Genomic DNA, 20,239 nt, shown 5'->3' on the forward strand with positions numbered 1-20,239 from the left:
AAATTGTTCTGAATATATTTGTAAGAGGGACAAACACTGCATATTCTGTCTTGATTCCGTTTATAGTAGCATTGAATGCAATATTTAATGGCAGCTATGGGGACCAAACATATTTCTTAAATGCAATCAGAAACTGATATAGTTTGTTATCATGTTTTGTTTAGTTGGATGAATACAGGCAACAGTAGTATACAATGTATCGGTGTTCAAAAGTCATAAATCGATTGAGAAAAACAAATCCGTGATACTAACTAAAACTATTATTATTATTCTTTCATTCTGAAGATTTGTTTGCAGTATATTGTTTTCAGATTAATTTTTAGGAAATCTTCACAATTTTAGCATTTTAGCTAAATTTTAGACGGTTTCCGTCCTAAATGAAAGTGACCGCATTCGTGTTCATTCATAATATTGAAATCTAAGTTGTATTTGATGATAATACATAACATATATATAAAAGGTTGAGGATGAACACGAATGCGGCCACTTTCATTTTTGACAAAAACCATCTGAAAAGTGACGGTTTCTGGCATATTTGATAGATTTTTCATATTTAAGCTTGAATCGGAGCGTTTTTAATGACTAAATCAGTCAAAATCTTTCACATACACGAATTGAATCAATTGAAATAGACACTTAAGTGTTTAAAAAGTGTCCAAAATCTTTCTTTAGATGAACCTAAAATTTGAGGCCAAAATCGGCCCTTACCGGACCTACTACTTTCTTCAAACATTTTTTTGAGAGGATTGATATTCAACAGCAAAGTGAATTGTTCAAAGGCAAAATAAAATAATTTATAAGTTCATTACACCACATTCATTCTGTGTCAGAAACCTATGCTGTGTCAACTATTTAATCACAATCCAAATTTTGAGCTGAATCCAGCTTGAATGTTGTGTCCATACTTGCCGCAACTGTTCAGGGTTCAACCTCTGCGGTCGTATAAAGCTGGTTTCAATAGTCGTAAATTTTTCTTTATCAGTAATTATGTTTTTGGGGAGTGAAAATGTTTTTTTACTCTGCACTGAAATGAACTAAACGTGTTGTAAATGATAAAACTTTCTCAGTGTCAAATACTTGCTATGAAAATGCCTTTGAGGAGGTTTTTCTTTTTATGTTGATGCATTTTTTTCTTCTTCTTGTTTTATACATAATTATGATGATATTTGCACAAATATTAATACAAAATATATCATTTAGTCGATTGAAAATACCGAGGTAAAAATGCACTGCAATAATAATTTTATGATATTAATTATATATATTAACAAATGAGTTATATTTGTTACTGAAAACAATTGCACCATATTATATGTCGTCAGCTACAAATGCAGCTTACATGTTTTATTTTGCCAGCTTTATTTATTTTCTTTGCCAACTTCACATTGCAGATAGAGATGCAATATCTTTTGTTTTCATATTTTACGTTTGTAAATATTTCTGTGTATATATTGTGGTAGCCCTTCTATGGTTCCCTTTACTATGATATGTGCAAATTTATATTTTATTTCTAGAAAATTATGAACATTGAAAATAGATATGAAAGTGAAATAGAAATGAAAGCAATTAAGTGCCTATATAAAAAAATATGCAGACATGTTTTAAAGCGCAAAATTATATTTATGAATTTGCATAGAGTTCATAGTTCTTTGATATGCTGAATCTAACCATGTATTTAAATTTTGGATATTGGACTATAATATAGCCCGTAACAGAGAAGTGATCGAATTGATGTTTCTTTACCGTCAAAATTAGCTACGTTATCGATAAACTTAATGAGGTAGTGACCAAACTATTGGTACACTAACGTTAAAAAGATTGACAATGCTGACAAACTTTCATGTGTCGATATTCATGTTTTATACCGATAATATTGAAAATAATTGTAATAATATTAAACAAAATATGTCCATGCACCATTTCGATTGGGCGAAAAGTAGTCGTTTCTTCAAAGTCAGAACAGAAAAAAAAAGATTTATAGACGGACGTCTTGATAGTATTTGTCTATATGTTACACAAAGCTGGTTCTTTAATAAACGTTTGTATCAGGGAAAACATTTTTCTTTGACTTTTAAAACATGTAAGGGAAACGGATTTCCTAACCATTCACATATAATATTCCGTATATATTTCTGATTTTTTGTTCGATAACGTAAATTATACGACTTTTTTTATGACTACGTGAACTCGTGCCATTTATTTTTGCTGGTCTTTGGGAAGACAATTTACAATTGTGCAGTGAATGGAGGCACTTATACATAAACTTATAATTCTGTCTGGAAACAAAAATAAATTCCCAGTTTCTAAATAAACATGTATGAATATACATGTATTATATGTCGTGTACATGATTGGATTTTGTAGAGATAACTACCGCACAGAGAAAGTATCATGGATTTCGAGGCTTTTATATTCAAGGTTTTGTATTCTACCCTTGTTGAAAACATGTGGAGACCTCTACAGTTCCTTAAAACATCAATTATCTTTTTGTAAATTGAGTGCCGTCCCCCTGAACTTGCTAACACTTGAGTCATATCTTTTCATTTTCATATTTTTCCCCCTGTTTGTCTCTGTTTTCTTGATTGTTGGAACGATTAGTGGTATCTAACAATATTTACGAAAACTTTCTGAGCACTATGAATATTTCTTCTCTGTCGGATATTGATCATTACCAATGATAAAATGAAATGCCGTACATCACATCTTATAGAGGTTTAAATTTCAAATATTCGTCAATTAATAACTTAAGATATAGAGCAATTTTGTCTTCAACATTTCAAATGTTAAAGGGTACATTTGTATTTTTACTTCGATTTGAAGGAAATTTATTTCAGATTTTTCTGTGACAAAGTACAAGAATGTCGGTATTGCAACAATGTATGATTGACATAATCCCGGGGACATAATAAACAGATAGGTATGAAAAAGAAAAGATATGGGGTATTATGTATCAGACGAAAGAAAAACTATAAGTGTTGAATCCAATAAATATTCACAGTGCAAGCAGTATATAATATCTACATTGAGCAAATCGATGAGGTCATGTTTATTGTAGAAACGATGGATGCGACCCCGATAAAGTCATGATCAATGTTATTCAATCAATGAGTATTTATGCTATTCAGTATTCATAATGAATTTATCTGAGTCGCAGTCATTGTTTCTGTGGTAGTAAACATAAATTCGAATCGCACTGCTAAAAATCGGTGATTTCTAAAATTAAATGAACCTGGATACAGTGATGCAAATAATTCTTTATAACAACTTTCAAAGAAACTATCTATAAACTACAGCATGTACAGTGCAATTCGTTCTTATGTTGTATGTAAACGTAAGCTATATTTGCCTTTTCATGGAAACGAAAGTATAGAGATTACAGACGATATAAAGAATATATGAACGCTTTTATTTTCTTTTTATTCACTGTGACAATAACCAATAAATCAAACATTGAACATTCCTGTCCCATTGAAGAACCCTCTCGTGTCTGATGTGGTTACTTCCCCCAAACTTAGAGAAACAGCAAATTTCAGATTTTCCTTAATGATAGTTTGAAATCGTTCTTGTTTCAAAACTGTTTTCGACTTCATGAAAACTGGCTCTGCCGCGCTGAGATCAGGCGAATAAACAGGCATAAAAATCAGTGTTACACCCATCGGCGCGAAGAAATTTGCAAGAGTTACCTCTGCCCGGTTCCTGTGTAGAGGTGAATTATCAACGATTATCGTATCCCCAGGAGAAATAACGGAGATTCCATTTTCCGTATTGGCATGCGATGCTTCTCCCATAAATTGTAAGTATGTGTTTGTATCGGATGTTCCGTCTACAAAGTTATGATACATTCTCCCATTTAGTCCGACGATCAAATTCAAGGTGACATTAGGATTCGGATGGTATCTTTCCACCTCCACACATCTTGTTCCAACTTCCGAATGGCCTCTAGTTCGATTAGCAACTGTGACCACATAACCCGATTCATCCATAAAAAGAATCTTATTTGCATCTAAAGTTTGTATATGATCAATGAAAGCTTGTGTGTAACGTAGATTTGCAGCAGTAAATCTCTCTGCCTTAGGCCGAGACACCTTTTTGAACGTCATATTCAGATCTTTTTTAATGACTCTGCAGATTGTCATTCGGGAAACATTATTATTGGGCACAACAGAGTTGTGAAGGAGTTTTTCTCTCAATTCAGACAAACTAATAGTTGGTTTTTCCATCTTCTTTGCAAGAATGTATTCTTTATCAGGATTTGATAATTTCGGTTGCAGTCCTTTGTGAGGTTTACACTTCATTTCTTTATCTATACAGAACTGTTTCCACATTTTTCTCACGAAAAAGTCAGTCACCTTTAATTCCTCCGACACTTTTGAAAATGTACCCCTTGGTATTGTTTGGTTATCCGAATTACCACCATATTCTAAACATTTGTCAATAGTCAGTGTTCGAAAGTCATCTGATAATTTGAACCCCTTTTTAAATCTCCTTCCGTATTTGTTTTGTCTCTCCATTGCAAGGCGCAAATGTCAAAAGTAAACTATCAAATAAAGAATTAATGACCAAATCAATAAGGCGCTAAAAAATCTGTGTCCAGAATGAACCATTTATTTCGTTTAGGGGAGAAAACAATACTTAAAAGAAATTAAAAGGCATAAAACGACCGGACAAAGCTTAACCAAAATATAGTAATAGCAATCGTCTAATGCATGAAAGTTGTCTTAGAGCATCAGGATTTTTTGCAAACAAAAAACTTAAAAGATTTTCATATGTAGGACCTTATCCGGCGGCATTGCTTTAAACTCAACTTTGTTTGGCGATGCACATTCTGAATCAATGTGTGTCTGCATGTTTTGTAAGCAATATTTGTAATTCTTATTTTAATTAATAAGTGGATAAGATGAAATCAAATCACGTCGATCTGGACTGCAAATTTGATGATTAAAATACATGTACATTTTCCAGGAAAGGACATGATTTGAAAAGAATTGGTGTCGGCCCCAAACTTGAACTGATTAAGAGAAAACCGAAACTGTGCTGATTCAATACTCAAATGTTGCTTTAATAAAGATCAATATAAGTTTGTTGATAAAATTTGCTAAGTTCGCTAAAATGGAGCTGTCAAATTTACATATTTTCCATGAGTTTTATAAATTCGCAGAATTCAAAACACAACAAAGAAACAATGTCTTGACCAGCAAAGACTATTTTTCTGTTGAGTATTATATTTTCTTTGATTTGACTCTCGTATGGCGATTTTGAGGCACTTTGAAAATACCACAAAAATATGGGACCAAAATGTGGCCTTACCGAATCTACTCATTTGAAGATTTATTAAAGAAATCGCATCGAATAGTGTAGTTTTAATGTTTGTGATTTGCTAATTTTGTACTCGGATACATTAAATAAAAAAAAATTAACATAAGACAATAAAAAAAAATCATAAATTCCCAAATTTATTAAAGACTCTACAGTGGCCGCCTGTGCTGTTGTTGTGATTTTCTTAAAAGTCCTTCGACATCAAATTCAAATAAAAACTTTCTGCCAACCAAGATAGTCGCAACGTCCGAACTTTGTTTAACATAGGACCATGTGGGTTATTCATTATAAAAATCTGTTTATCTGGAAATTTTTAATAAATTAGAACTAATCTCATGCAGGTGTAATGATCATTTGATAGGTGCTAATAAGAATTGTATTCGACGGCCTTGCACACCCAACTGGACGGCCACTACTGTCGAATCCTAGCTTAATATACATGTAGGTACCTTTTGAAAATCCGTTAAATTTTTTTATTGTCTAGATTTATTTTCTTTATTGAAACCAAACTTTTGTGGAATGACTATAGGATGGGTAACTCTGATTTTGTATCCGGTGATCCCGCCCACCAATAAGGATGGCCGCGATGTCCGAACTGTGATTCATATATAGGACCCTATGGGAAATTACTAATAACCTTAGGGGGGGGGGGGGCTTGGTATTTTCCTAAAAAATATATGAAGCAAGATTTCCACCATGTAACCCAAAAAAACTAATGTTATATTTTGAAGAAACAAAATTATTTGCCGCGCAGTTAAAACAGTACAAAAATATTCGCGCGCTACTCTCAAAAAAATATTCTCTTTCGACAAAAAATCAAGCCCCTCCCCGCTTAACCCTTTTCAATTAAATGTTAAGAATTGAACATAACCGAAGGACGATGACAACCATTTGACTTTCTCACAAGGGCCGGGTATATTTTCTCCTATCTTGAAATGGATTAAAAAGAAATGGATGAAGTCTCAAAGTATAGTCAACAGAGGCCTACAAGAAGGACCTCCCTTTACCTTTTAAATCCCATGTTTTTTTCTTATTCTGGACACAAATTGACAAAAAAAACTTTATGTAACAGGTTTTTTTCCCTTGGAGGGGATGGGATTGGTTACCACTATTTTAATGTGACCTGTACAATACTGCTACCATAAACCTCCTGGACTTTTTTTGAACAGTTATACCCTGAGTATAAGAAAATTGATTTCAGTCCGGGGAGCGTCTGATCAAAATTCTAAACAGTCAACAGAAAATCTAATTGTATCTTTCATCGCCAAAAAGATATCCATATTTGATTTTTTTTTCTCTATCAATTCAATTCATTTAAATAAACACCCCCACGTCTATATAATGGACTGTTCTACTGACTTCAAAGGGGCTAGACACCGCTAACTTAACATCTGTTCACTCAAAGTTACGACACGATGGATACCGTGAGAACGCCAAAACGCTTGTCCATTGAGGATTTTTTGTCATCCGTAAATACTGATCTCCTTCAGTATGTTCCAGATTTAAGGAGGCTTGGATTCACAACTTCATACTACATGAAGTTTTTTCAAGAAAAGGATATTAATGAATTTGCGTCAACTGTTCCCGAGGCACACAAGAGAAATCTACTAAATATGGCAGCAAAGCAGAGAACTCCAAACTCTCACCTCGGACTAGACTGTGACATTTTCAAAGACCGAGAGACAGTGAAGACAAAGAAGGCATTATTCGCGCCAGTGAATGATAACAGCCTACATGGCCTTGGTCAATATGCCATGGATACCAAATGTGAAGACGAAAACACTTTCGTTTACAAAACCCCACTTCAGGAAGAAATGGCTACTTTAGAAGACGAAACTCGTGTTAAACAAGTTGAATTAGAGAGTGCCACTGAATTTCTGGAATCACTTACTACAAAATTTAGTAACCCTCTTATTAATGGGGACAGGAGCCGACAGCAATGCGGATTGTGTCACATGCGTAGTGGACATACTAAAAGAAATTGTCCTCAGGGGCCGTGTGTATCGGCAATGCAGTGCAATGACATAGATAAGCATCCACAAGAGAAGAAACAAGTAAACGACGCTGCCGAAAGTAAAAGACAGTTAGAAAAGGATCTCAGCAAATTTCAGACCGATTTAAAAGCTAAACAGCTGCTAGAGAAGCAAGTGTCGTCATCTTTCACAAGTGTCATCACACCACATTTAGTGAATTCCAACCCTGATGATTACACTTTCAGAAGTAATAGAGAAAACGGAAGACTCTTGAAGTCTCAAAAGATAAATTGTCACAGCTACATCCTTGAGCAACATTACAAAGGGAAAATTCCGTTGGATCTGGAAAGGGAGCGAAAGAATTTCCCCCAAATCATCGAAGAATACTTTAATAAGTTCAAGAGACTAGGAAAAAAAGACGTTCGACAAAATGACCCAGTTAGGAAAAGACTTCAGGAAAATCCAACGTTTAATGTAAAGTTTCCGAAGTTTGGTGACGAATGTTACAATTCAGCTAATACACGACAGGCGCCTACATCTCACACTTTTCCCAATCCGGAAAGTTCTGATCCAAGTAATGGAAGAACACCTGAAAATTGTAACCCTCCTACTGGTTTTTATAACCCACCACATACCCCAAATGACACAAACTTTACATACATGTATGGCTACCAGTCTCAGGGTTCTCAAAATTCGACAGTGCCCAATTCAAACTTTGAAGAAAGAAGTTGTGGAAATCAGAACAATTGTTGGCCTGAAGAAAAGGTTTATTATCATCTGTGAATTACCTAACGTGCCGTGGGAAAATAATGATCGTCGAAGGAATTTTTATTTGATTTTTTGATTTTTTGATTTTTTGATGTGTATTAATTCACCGGGGAGTGACCGGTGACATATTCTGCAAGAGTTTAAAGAATAATTTGAAAATTAATATGTGATTTTATTTTTTTTGAAAATTGATCACTTTTGTTTAGTAAGAATATATTGTTAAATGTCTGTTTATTTCTTCTTGAACATGAAAAAAAAAAAATATGGGGTAAATGTCAGAGATAACACCTTGACCACGAGAGAAAAAAAAAACAAGTCTTAAAGTCTCCACAAGACCTTCAACAATATAAAAAAGAAGATGAGGTATGATTGCCAATGAGACAACTATCCACAAAAGACCAAATGACACAAACATTAACAATTATAGGTCACCGTACGGTCTTCAACAATGAGCAAAGCCCATACCGCATATAGTCGGCTATAAAAGGCCCCGATAAGACAATGTAAAACAATTCAAACAAGAAAAATAACGGCCTTATTTATGTAAAAAAAATGAACGAAAAACAAATATGTAACACATAAACAAATGACAACCAATGAATTACAGGCTCCTGACTTGGGACAGGCACATACATAAATAATGTGGCTGGGTTAAACATGTTAGCGAGAAACAAGGTTGGATTTCCAATTCTTGTGAAAAGCTCTAAATCGTGTCAAATAAATAAACGTGTATGCCTAAAATTTACCTGCTCTTACCTGCTGTACATGTAACAAAACATTCAACTCAAAACAACGAAGACAAACCTATGACCACAATTCCTGACTTGGGTCAGGCACAGGAGTTAAACTAGTTCAGTGGTATGCCAACCCTCCCCAACAAGTTGTCAAAGGAAAAATCAATAAAAACAAAAGCAGTAACAGACGAATTACAAAAATCACACAGAAATTCACCCAATCTGCTTTTTGGTAAAGAAATATGGGTTAACAGATATTTGTCATTTCTAACTGAATATTCGTTTATACATGGATGGTTAGACTGCACGCAATTATATATCACAAAAGTAAATACACCAAATACACCTAAAAACATTATCCAGTAGGAAAACCTTTTCAATTATCTTGATTCGAGCGTCACTGACGAGTCTTAAATAGAAGAAACGCGAGTCTTGCATACTAAATTTAGGTCTTGCTCTTTTATGACTTATATTTAGCATTGCAAATTGACATCTGATTTTCATTGGCAAGAATAGGAACAAGAACGAAAATTGGGATTGGCTGGGGAAAGCTGTACATGTGGGGTAGACCAAAATTTACATTCGTAAAATCAAAGCTATATCGTTAGAACGAAACATTTTCATTGCTTAGAAACAGGTGTCAGGGGATCGCACTCCCATGTCTTTGATCTAGGAAGTTTTGGCTACAAACAAAACATGTATTTTATTAAACAAGTGCAGTCCTCTCAATAATAGTATACAGTTTGGTATTTTCATGCACAGACATTTTGAAGATATGAATACTTATTAAATGTTTGGAATAATTCATTGCATTGTATACCGAGTACTATTAATTCATTTTAGACGCGGTATTTCTATAGCTGACAAAGAAGTGTGAACATTTGGTAGCATTTATACTTCCACGGCCCACCATGCTTGTGTAAATGAAACAACTGATTAAATAGGAACCAAATTTTGAAAGAATCTTGATCGTTTCCAGCCAGTTCTTGAAAATGTTTGGTCGCCACGCTGAAATAAAATTGCCACTTGCCAAATCTCGACATATCTGCTGAAATTACACTTGATTAGTCTCCTTCAAACGTTGAATCCAGCGACTTCGATCCTCAACCAAGACGATTGCCATTATGCATCTTAGTTTAACATCTGACCTTCTTTTCTGGAAAAAGGCACTATTCAAGGCCAAATATGTTGTCAAAAATTCTTACTTTTGAAATCCAGAATGTACACATATAAAAAGTAAGATGTGGTATTATTGCCAATGAGACAACTATCCACAAAAGACCAAAATGACACAAACATTAACAACTACAGGTAACCGTACGGCCTTCATCAATGAGCAAAGCCCATACCGCATAGTCGGCTATAAAAGGCCCCGATAAGACATTGTAAACAATTCAAACGAGAAAGCTTACGTATGCTTTTCTTAAAACCCGAGTTAATTCTGACTTCGTATCATTATTACCAGAGACCCTTTATCAAGAAATAAAGCTGGGATTATCTTTTTGTTGGTAAAGTGGAGTTTTGATGTCCCGGATTGTCAGGTCTCGAAATTTAGGACGTGAAAAAGCCCGCCGGAACTTTGGTTTAAATCTTTCTTTTCCATGTAGAACGGTGTGAATTATTCAGCTTGAAGCAAGAAAACTCTCGATCAAACGAAGGAATCTCTGGTGTTAATTTACCAATTTTTGTCGAAATACACATACAATGTATACATTTCCTCTTGTCCGCGTTAATTGAACAACTTAGTGCTAACAAACATCTGCTAAGGCACGAAACATTTGATTTTCAGGAGAGGAAAAGGGGGATATATAGTTATATATCTCAGGATATTTTAATAACCGCTTCGCTGGTCAGATTTTCATGCCCACATCTTTCATAGGCGATGTGGCATTAAGATTTACCCTTGTCTGTACGTCTGTACGTCCGGTCTATGCATTTTTTGTCAAATATATATCGGCTTGTGTATGTCGGATTGGTTTGATATTTGGTCTGAAGCTTTATCAAGGTGAAAAGTACCGTTTCTCCCCTTTTCAGGTCTGTCATTTGTCTAATTCCTGTTTGGCGGGGGCATCTGTGTCTCATAGACACATTTTATATTAAAGTTTATACCGGAAAATTTTGTTGACAATTTTTTTTTCATATGACAAAATATTGAGGCAGCAGATTTTTTAAGTCAAAATCAGGGTCAGAATATTGTTTTCTAAAAACTACCAGGCTCGTTCCTCCATGAAAATTAAATGGTACGTGGCTAAAGTAAAAAAATCCCACATGTTTAATTTCAAAATTTGACCAGATTCTATTCTTAACTTTCGAATAATATACTAGGATAACATAGTCCTGTATGGGACGATTCTGTACTCATTCTTCACGCGTTGTTGGGTAAAGATTTTATTGAGGTCGCACTAACTATTTCTACAGCTAAGATCAGTTACATGTAACATGATCTCGTCGATTCGCACGACGAAGCCATTGTTTATGACAGAACACACATTCTAGATTATGTATTTTTGTTTCCGTCAGTTCGAAAGTATTTGATCAAATCAACTCCTTTGTATTTCATAATATATTTCATGAAAAAAACCATATGTTCGATTGAATAATGCTTTCCTCGTAACAAATGATAGATCATGTATTTGCTCCTTTACCGTTAAAATGAAAATGCCAATGACAGAGGTTGATTACAAAAAATGTTACTGTGTTAAAAAAACTTCGACTTAAACAATGAAAACTTACACGTTGGACATGAAATATTTTGTCGATGAAGAAAATTGAATTATGTCACTTCTGAAATAAGTTTGTCGATAACGTAATTTATTTTGACGGTAAAGAAACGCGAATTCGATCACTTCTCTGTAGTATCGAGAAGAATATTTTTATTGATTTTTTTCATGATTTTTGTTGAGTGTGTGATAAACAGCAAAAGTAGGCGAGACACTGGGTTCCACGTAACCCTTGCAAATTTTATAATAAATACCTATTTGTACAAGAATACTTTCTTTATAGAAGTATAGATCTGCTGGTTATAGATTGTTTTTATAACTTTCATTATTGTGACGACGCGCTATGAAATTCAGATTAATTTATAAATGAAGTTGTATATACATTTTTGGTCATAAACACATATTTTTTAAACAGTTCGACGAGTGCGTCAATGTTACAGTAGTCAGTTTACTGTAAGTTATTAAGCTTGGCCCGATTAATCTGTCATTTATGGAAACTAATTCACCACTTTCTGAGACATTCATTTTTATTTCACCATCGGACATGAGGCTACATTTGTAACTAAAGGAAAACTCTAAAATTAAAGAAATTTGACATGATATACTGAAACTTTCTTATAATCAATTAAACGACTCTATTTCTTAGATATGTAATTTTTCAGGGTCAAACTTTTTCTTTGCTAACGGACATTTTGAGATTTTTTATTGTAAACAATGGTGTTTTTTTTTTTTTAAATCAACATTCAAAATTTAGATTTTCACGAACATGAACAGGAAGCTGAATTATTGCACATCTATGTACTACTTAAAATTGTACTTCGATCTGTGGCGTCCTTAAAATGTTCTGACCGTCCTAAGATTTAATGTACAGAAATCTTTCGGTAAATTGAATTCAAATCCGAATTGAACGTTTCTGACACACACAAAGAGAAACCAGAATCTCTTGATGACCAAACGTAGGTACACATTGGGGCGATTTAGAGCTTTTCAGAAGGAGTGAGATTCGATCCTTGTTTAAAGTCTTGTGGATACCTCTAGATTTTTAAATTCCCTCCGTTTTCCTCATGGATGGAGTGTGGTCTCTCTGTAAATTATCGCATATCTTTTCATTTTCTATTGACCGAATGTTCCATGTGAAAATTTCCTTTGGATCATATCTGTTTAACATGTTAAACTGAATGTACAAAACAGGCTCAAGAAAAGGCGAAATTTCTTTTTTACACCCGAACTAGAAATCCTTTTTTTCTAATAGAGCACCTTACATTATCGTCAATGAGTTCAGGCATGTGAAAAATTATATAATCATACACAAGACAGAAATCCTGAATTTGCTTTCAGTAATAATTTTTAACTATTTAATATTAAGTAAATATGAAAAAAAAATATCAACAAAATTTTCCCGTCTATTACTAGAAAAAAGTTTGACATGTGAAACGGACGAAGACATATTCTAACAGAAGTACAAATACCAGTCCTCCCTTTTGTGTATACATATGAGAAAACATTTCAAAGTTATTGATTGAATTCAAATCCATCACACATACGGTGCACATTATAGTCCGAAAAAAATAAAGGACTATATTCCTATCAAACCGTGACCTTTTTAATTGTTTATCAGTATATTTCTTATAGTTTTGGGTAAAATTGTAAAGGAAATAATACTATCAAGACGTCTTTCCATGAATCTTTTTCTTTTCTGGTCTGACTTATTTTCAATATTTTCGGTATTAAATTTGATTATCGACACATGAAAGTTTGTCAGCATTGTCAATCTCTTTAACGTTAAAGTACCAATAGTTCGGTCACTACTCAATTAAGTTTGTCGATAACGTGGCTAATTTTGACGGTAAAGAAACATCAATTCGATCACTTCTCTGTTACGGGCTGTAGGTAAATGTCCAATTCTAAATTTTTAATTTTTTAAGTTTAAGTTCTTAAACCACATTCATTCTGTGTCAGAAACCTGTGTTGTGTTAACTATTTAATCACAATCCAAATTCAGAGCTGTATCAAGCTTGAATGTTGTGTCCATACTTGCACCAACTGTTCAGGGTTCGACCTCTGCGGTCGTATAAATCTGCGCCCTGCGGAGCATCTGGTTCAGTTATGAACAGATTTAACAATGGACTGGATCAATTTCATTGTTGAAATAGTAAATTATGCAATATCAAAGTTTTTATTCAGGCTTTATGTTTTTATCATTAAAAAAATTAGAGTAGACAAAAACATATAAATCATGCAATGTGTTTGTTTTAGCAGTATTATGTTGTGTACTTGCCTTTATTTAATGTGTTAGCATATTACCATTGAACAAGAGCGTCACACTAAAACCCCTGTAGAAGAAAGAATTTGTCCTTTGTGTCTCATAGAAGTAGAAGATGAATTTCATTTCACTTTAAAATGAACACAACTAAATATAATTAGAGACCAATTGTTTTCCAAAATTAGTTCCATCTTTTTTAAACATGACTAATGAAGCAAGATTTAAATTTTTGTATACGTGTGGTGAGACTGATATAATTAGAATTATTGTTAAATTTATAAGTGACATGTACATTTCTAGAAATGCTTTCTTTAGTACTAAATAACTTTGTGGCACCACCTCCTTATATAAATATACAATGTATATGAATTTGGTATGATACATGTATATATGTTTGTATGTTTGTATGTTTTGTATTGTCTTGGTATCAATCCTGTAATTTTGGATTTCAAACCAATACAAATTACTTACTTACTTACTTATTACCAGGACATTCCTTTCACCAAGGTCAAATCGGTGATTGCGAATATTTTGAACGCTGTCGTTTGATTTAGGGTTTTCCGTTCAAATATACCATGTTTAATGTAATGCTGTATGGTTTGTTGATTTTCTTTTGCACTGTTTGCACTTAAGTGTCTACTAGTTCTTATATTCTTGATATTTGTTTGTTTATCTGACCGATAATCTTTTGTTGTTTGCTTTGTAATTTGTTTTATCAGGCTCATTTCTATGATATCTGATGCTATGTAAAACAACAAATAGTCTTGTCTATTTAAGAGAACGATGATGCTATACTAATTATTGATTGATACAATGCATCGAAATATACTACTCTGACAGTTAATTAAGGGATAAGATACAACCATAGCTATCATGATGAGTACATTCATCATCTAAATTGAGGAATATATTTTATTTTGATAAGTTGATTGCCTAATGCCTTGTGAAACAAATCAACCTTACGTTATAAAGCTTTGGAAATCTCTACCAGTGTCTATCAATGTCTGAACACAAAAGTTTGTTAAATTGCATAAGATTTTATTGCAATAACACTTCATTTCCTTAAAACTATTTTCTTGTAATCTCGTTAGATTTGTTCAGTAAACCAACTTATTTTCGCGGATACTTAATTTCGCGTTTGGTCCTATCTAGTCCACTTCGCGGCTATTTGATTTTGCGATTTTCTAATTAACTTGGGGTGGTTAAATCAGAAAAAAACAAAATTATACATATTCGCGACGATTTAAATTCGCTTTATTTTGCTACTCGCGAAAGTCGTGAAAATAAATCGCTCGCGAAAATAAGTTGGTTTACAGTAATTGAATATGGTATAAATACCTAAAGAAATATAAACATAATTCTCAAATCTGAATTGACTAGGATTGTCAGTTTTCAAGTAGAAAGTCGGTGGTTTTTCTGCTGGCACTCTGGCTTCCTATTACTTAAAGCTGACCGTCAATATATAGCCAATAGTACCGGAAGTGGCGTTAAACACCAACAATATAATCAATCAAACACATTAGACCTCAGTAAGGAAATATTACCAATGAATTTAAAGTTGGCTCAGTAAATTGTTTTTATCCATTTCAATATAAAATATCTTTAAGTGATAATTGGAATACATATATCCATTTATTATATCATTGATCGATTAACTACAAGGAGCAATCAATAAAAAGAACAGCCGACTTAAGCTAAAATCGCAACGATTCCTCTTTTAAAAAAAAATAACCGTAATCATTGCATGTAAACTTATAAAACACGTGTCTAAATTCTTTTCACATTTAACATCAAATTATATATTTTCTCCCTTGCAGGTACTGGAATAGGAATGGCCATTGTATCTGGAATGTGTTGTCTGTACTACAATGTTTTGATCGCCTGGACACTATACTTCCTGTTTATGTCCATGAGGACAGTACTTCCTTGGAGCACATGTGGGAATGATTGGAATACAGAACATTGTTTCGTAAAAGATAAAGATTCTAGCACATCATTCAAACATAATCAAACAGTTACAAACTTTACAAATTCAAAATATAGTTTACTCCAACAATCTAGTGTTCTGATAAACAGCAGTAGTCTCATGAACAGTAGCAGCATTTTGAAACCTAATTACACATCTCCAAGCGAAGAATTTTGGGAGTAAGTTATATTGCCGATTTATGAATTAAAAGGGCTTTTTACTCATATGTGTTTGGGTTTTGAATATATATTAATGAAAAAAAGTACAAGTCATTACAATTGTTCATCTGTACTATGACATTTTCTAGACATTTTCCTAAGACCTAAAAATTATATCAGAGGTTTCTTAAAGTTTGGATCAAGCTGCATCATAGTTTGCATGCTAAACTTTGTGATGCAGTTCACGTCCACGTTCATTTCATGTTAATGACAACTTCATTATACATCTGCATTTTTACACATAATGACCAATTATGTCATTAGAATTTAAATTTCATTTAGAATTTGATGTCAGGAACAAGCAGTTTCAAGAACCTTTTTAGACATTTGTTTAAAGATTCTGGCTTACGAAAATTAAGGAAAACTGAACTGCGTGTCATTGGGGCTTCTCAAATTTTATCTAGACAGAAGCCTTAAAGTGGTATTTTAATTTGATATACAAAAGTTACTCCTTATGACACAAAGTCCAACCCAGTGATATTAACTTAAGAGTAATGTATCTTGTTTTTTATTCAGGCAGCTACTTATTTACATTACATTAAAATGTTCTACAACTTAATAACCTGATTCCTGATTTGTATCCCAAATCAGCTCCATTTACATCTTATTCTAGTAACGAGATAACAACTATTTTATTTTAGAAAGCATGTACTACAAATAACAGATGGCATAGACAACATGGGAGAACTGAGATGGCAACTGTTTTTATGTCTTTTGGGATCTTGGATACTTGTGTTCCTTTGTCTCTGTAAGGGTGTGAAATCGTCAGGAAAGGTAATGAAATGAAATTCAAGCAAGATGAAAGAGATTTATTTATCATAATGATATTTTATTATCATGATTATGAAAGTGTCCGAACATCATGAATAAAAATGTTTGATGATACTTGGTGCAGTCAAATTGGTACCATCAGTATCATTAATGAATTGTAAATGAAAATCGTACTTGTTTATACAACATGTGCCTTACCCTTTTGTTTCTGACATTTTTTTATAAATTCAAAACATATTTTATTAATCATCACCTGTTACTTCAATGTTTTTGACATTTAAATATCGTTGAACATGTATATGCACTTGTAGAATACTATAGGTCTTTCTGTTGTTCTCAAATGTATACATGAATGCTAATCAAGTGACAATCACATTGGCGTCAACGTATACTATATCATGCATATCGGATATGTCAAAATCGGCTGTTCTTGTTCATCGTATTACAACACAGCAATGTTCTGTCTTTTGTAGGACTGCTACTTACACTATCATTTGAATATTAACCTTTTTATTGTACAGGCACATGCATTGTTCTTGATAGACACATTGTTATTGTATATTTCTAAAAAGTAATCAATTGTTTTTTATATGTAAATTTAGCAAGGGATGATGAAAAACTCATATTGTATGAATAAATAAGACCACATTTTTGTTTTTCAGGTTGTGTATATAACTGCTACATTTCCTTATTTGGTATTACTTATTTTATTGGTTCGAGGAGTCACTTTGCCTGGAGCTGTTGATGGATTGAAGTGGTATCTCATTCCAAAGTGGGAAAAATTAGCAACATTTCAAGTACTGACATTTACTTATTGGTTTTTATTTTTATTAGCAAATTTTATTTTACTGAATATACTGTAAAAACTGACTAAGTATAGAACTGACTTCCATTTTATAAGTCACGTTATAGCAATAAATACACGTACCATTCAGTAAAGTATTTATTCTATTTAAAGTATGAAAAACGTGACTATTTTAGTTTTGTCAAAATATTGTTGTTATTTCAAAGATTCCGTTATGATTTCAACATACATTTATATGTCTGTTCGCGGTTTAAAGATTGAGTTTTTCTTGCATACTTTTTGTTATTGTTTTTATCATTTTCAGTCAGCCTCTGAAATAATTTTCTTGATTTTGTGAAAAAAAAGACGTAAATGTTGTTTTGTAATCTGAAGAAACATTAATCAATTCCTGTGTGGTATTAAGTGTTAAGGCTAGCTTAAGTAGTTACGTAGGAGGGTTGGTATTGATTTTTGCATTTCAATTTGGTTGATTGCTGTAAGAGGCATCAAGACTGATAAACCTGTCGACTCTGATCTTTTGAATTATACATGATCATATAATGTTACATCAACGTGAGAATATAGATTTGCCTTGTTGCTTCAGTTTACTTGTCCTTGAAATCAGTTATCATTGCATCAACGAAATATTGTACAAATACATCCTAACGATCTTCAAATTGAAATTTATTATTTAGTTCAATGAAAAAAATTATCAGTGTAGATAATACTGTTTTAAAAACAAATTATAAATATATGGTATACAAGTTCATACCAACTATCATCTATCGAACTTCATTTCTAGAAAGATGGAAAATGAAACTGAATGTGTAAGGCGCATCAACATACATAGGTGAACTTTATAAAGTTTTTTCCCTTTTGTTAGAGTTGACAGTGCTGAGTTAAACAAGTTTACTTTGTCACAAATCAAATCAGAAGCTGTAATTAACGTACCAAATTCATTTTTCAGGTATGGGGAGACGCTGCTGTACAGATCTTTTATTCTGTGGGAATGGCGTGGGGAGGACTTATAACATTATCTAGTTATAATAAGTTTAATAACAACTGTTACAGGTATAAACTGACTTTCAAGCAATATATTGTGGTGTAATTCAGTTTTATTTAATAGTTCTCTATATTTCTTTCACATATACAAATTATAGTTAATATATAAACAGCACACTAACAACATGATGATCAAAGTCATCTTTGAAATACTTATCATGATGTCGAAAGAGAAACATTTTCAGATTATTAAAAATTGTGGAAATTCTATTATCTGTCCAGATTATTCAAGATCGAGTGAAAAAAAATAGCAAAATAAGCATACCTTGTTATTGAATTTAAAACAAATAGATAAATACAAATGTGCAAAATTTCTCATTCAATGATCTTCAGTGATAATGTGTACTGACATCTTTGTTGCCCCATTTGAGCAGTCGTCATCAAAATGCATTTATAACTGTTTTCATGACAATGGAAATGTTAAAACAAACAATATTTAATAGTCTTTTAATTTGAAAAAGTCGCTTATGATAAGGTTTTTCTCTCTTAAACCATTTGCAGACAAGCTATGATTGTTCCTCTAATGAACTGTGGAACCAGTGTTTTTGCTGGACTTGTGATATTTTCAATCATTGGATTTATGGCCCATGAAACTGGTGTTGAAATAGATGAGGCTATTAAACAAGGTACGCATGCTATTGTATTAATGACACTCACTTGATTATAATTCATAAGAACAAAACTCAAGTTTGTATGGCTGTTTTTATAATCGAAATGGCAAGAGGCTATAAACAATATTCGACAATTTTGGAAGTTTAGGTAATCATTGCTACTTGGAACGAATTATATTACGAACGTTACAACTGCCATATCTTTGCATTTGTAAATGCTCAAAATGTTGTTGGTGTGTCTCTCACTATCCAAAATATGACGGACAGGTTACAGGTTGAAACTCAGCTTAGATACCAAGTTTCAATTTAGCACACCAGACTCTCATTTAGAATACACAAGTCTCACTTAAAAAATAATTCAACAATTAATAAACAGTAGAAAACATTGTTAGTGTTAATAATTTGGTTCTGATCCACCAAACAAAATGGCGTCAAGGAAAGGAAATGCTGTTATATTAGAACGGAGGGAAATAAACATAATTTCTTATCTCTTACCGTTTGGCAATACCAATCGAATTTGCTTAAAAAAGGGAGTCTAAATTAAAGTACGAACATTTTTATTTTATATTGAAGATGTTGGAAGTATATAGGGAAACAAATCTGCAGAACCATTCATCCAATTGAAAAAAGACATGTTTCTTGTATATTAAGGTGGTACCTAACACTACAGGGAGATAACTCTGTAAAGTCAGCTTAACGTTTTAATAACGTTGCGTTGTAAAGGGAATATTAAGCTTCTCAATGATCAAAATTGGTGTTTGTCAAACTGCTATATAACCAGTGTATTTTTTCTGACAAAACGGTTGGTTCAAAATTTTTGAAATTTTTATATTTTTGTTAAAGGGTCAAAGTAAATACTTTGACAAAATTTTATGGAAATTAAACGAGCCAAAGACATTTTAGTGAAAGTGTTGGGTACCACCTTAATTGTTGAATATTGTTACTTTAATTTCACTTTAATTTTAATTGGTTTACAAAATGACATTTGACAAAAGTTAAGTTAACTTTTCAAAATAATTAATTAGTTTAAGGACCAGTCCCACTAGACCACGA

General features: G+C 32.8%; 1 protein-coding gene across 1 annotated transcript in view; it reads left to right on the forward strand.

The window, feature by feature from the left end:
* Positions 1 to 20,239, forward strand: part of LOC139485312 (sodium- and chloride-dependent glycine transporter 1-like) — a 62,306-nt gene that overhangs the window by 21,748 nt on the left and 20,319 nt on the right. The window contains exons 5-9 of the mRNA XM_071269725.1: positions 15,592 to 15,919; positions 16,600 to 16,732; positions 17,392 to 17,526; positions 18,481 to 18,584; positions 19,077 to 19,201. Of these exons, the coding sequence (XP_071125826.1) occupies positions 15,592 to 15,919; positions 16,600 to 16,732; positions 17,392 to 17,526; positions 18,481 to 18,584; positions 19,077 to 19,201 (825 nt within the window). The remainder of the gene's footprint in view (positions 1 to 15,591; positions 15,920 to 16,599; positions 16,733 to 17,391; positions 17,527 to 18,480; positions 18,585 to 19,076; positions 19,202 to 20,239) is intronic.

Source organism: Mytilus edulis, chromosome 8 (assembly GCF_963676685.1).
Source record: "Mytilus edulis chromosome 8, xbMytEdul2.2, whole genome shotgun sequence".
Classification (NCBI taxonomy): Eukaryota; Metazoa; Mollusca; class Bivalvia; order Mytilida; family Mytilidae; genus Mytilus; species Mytilus edulis.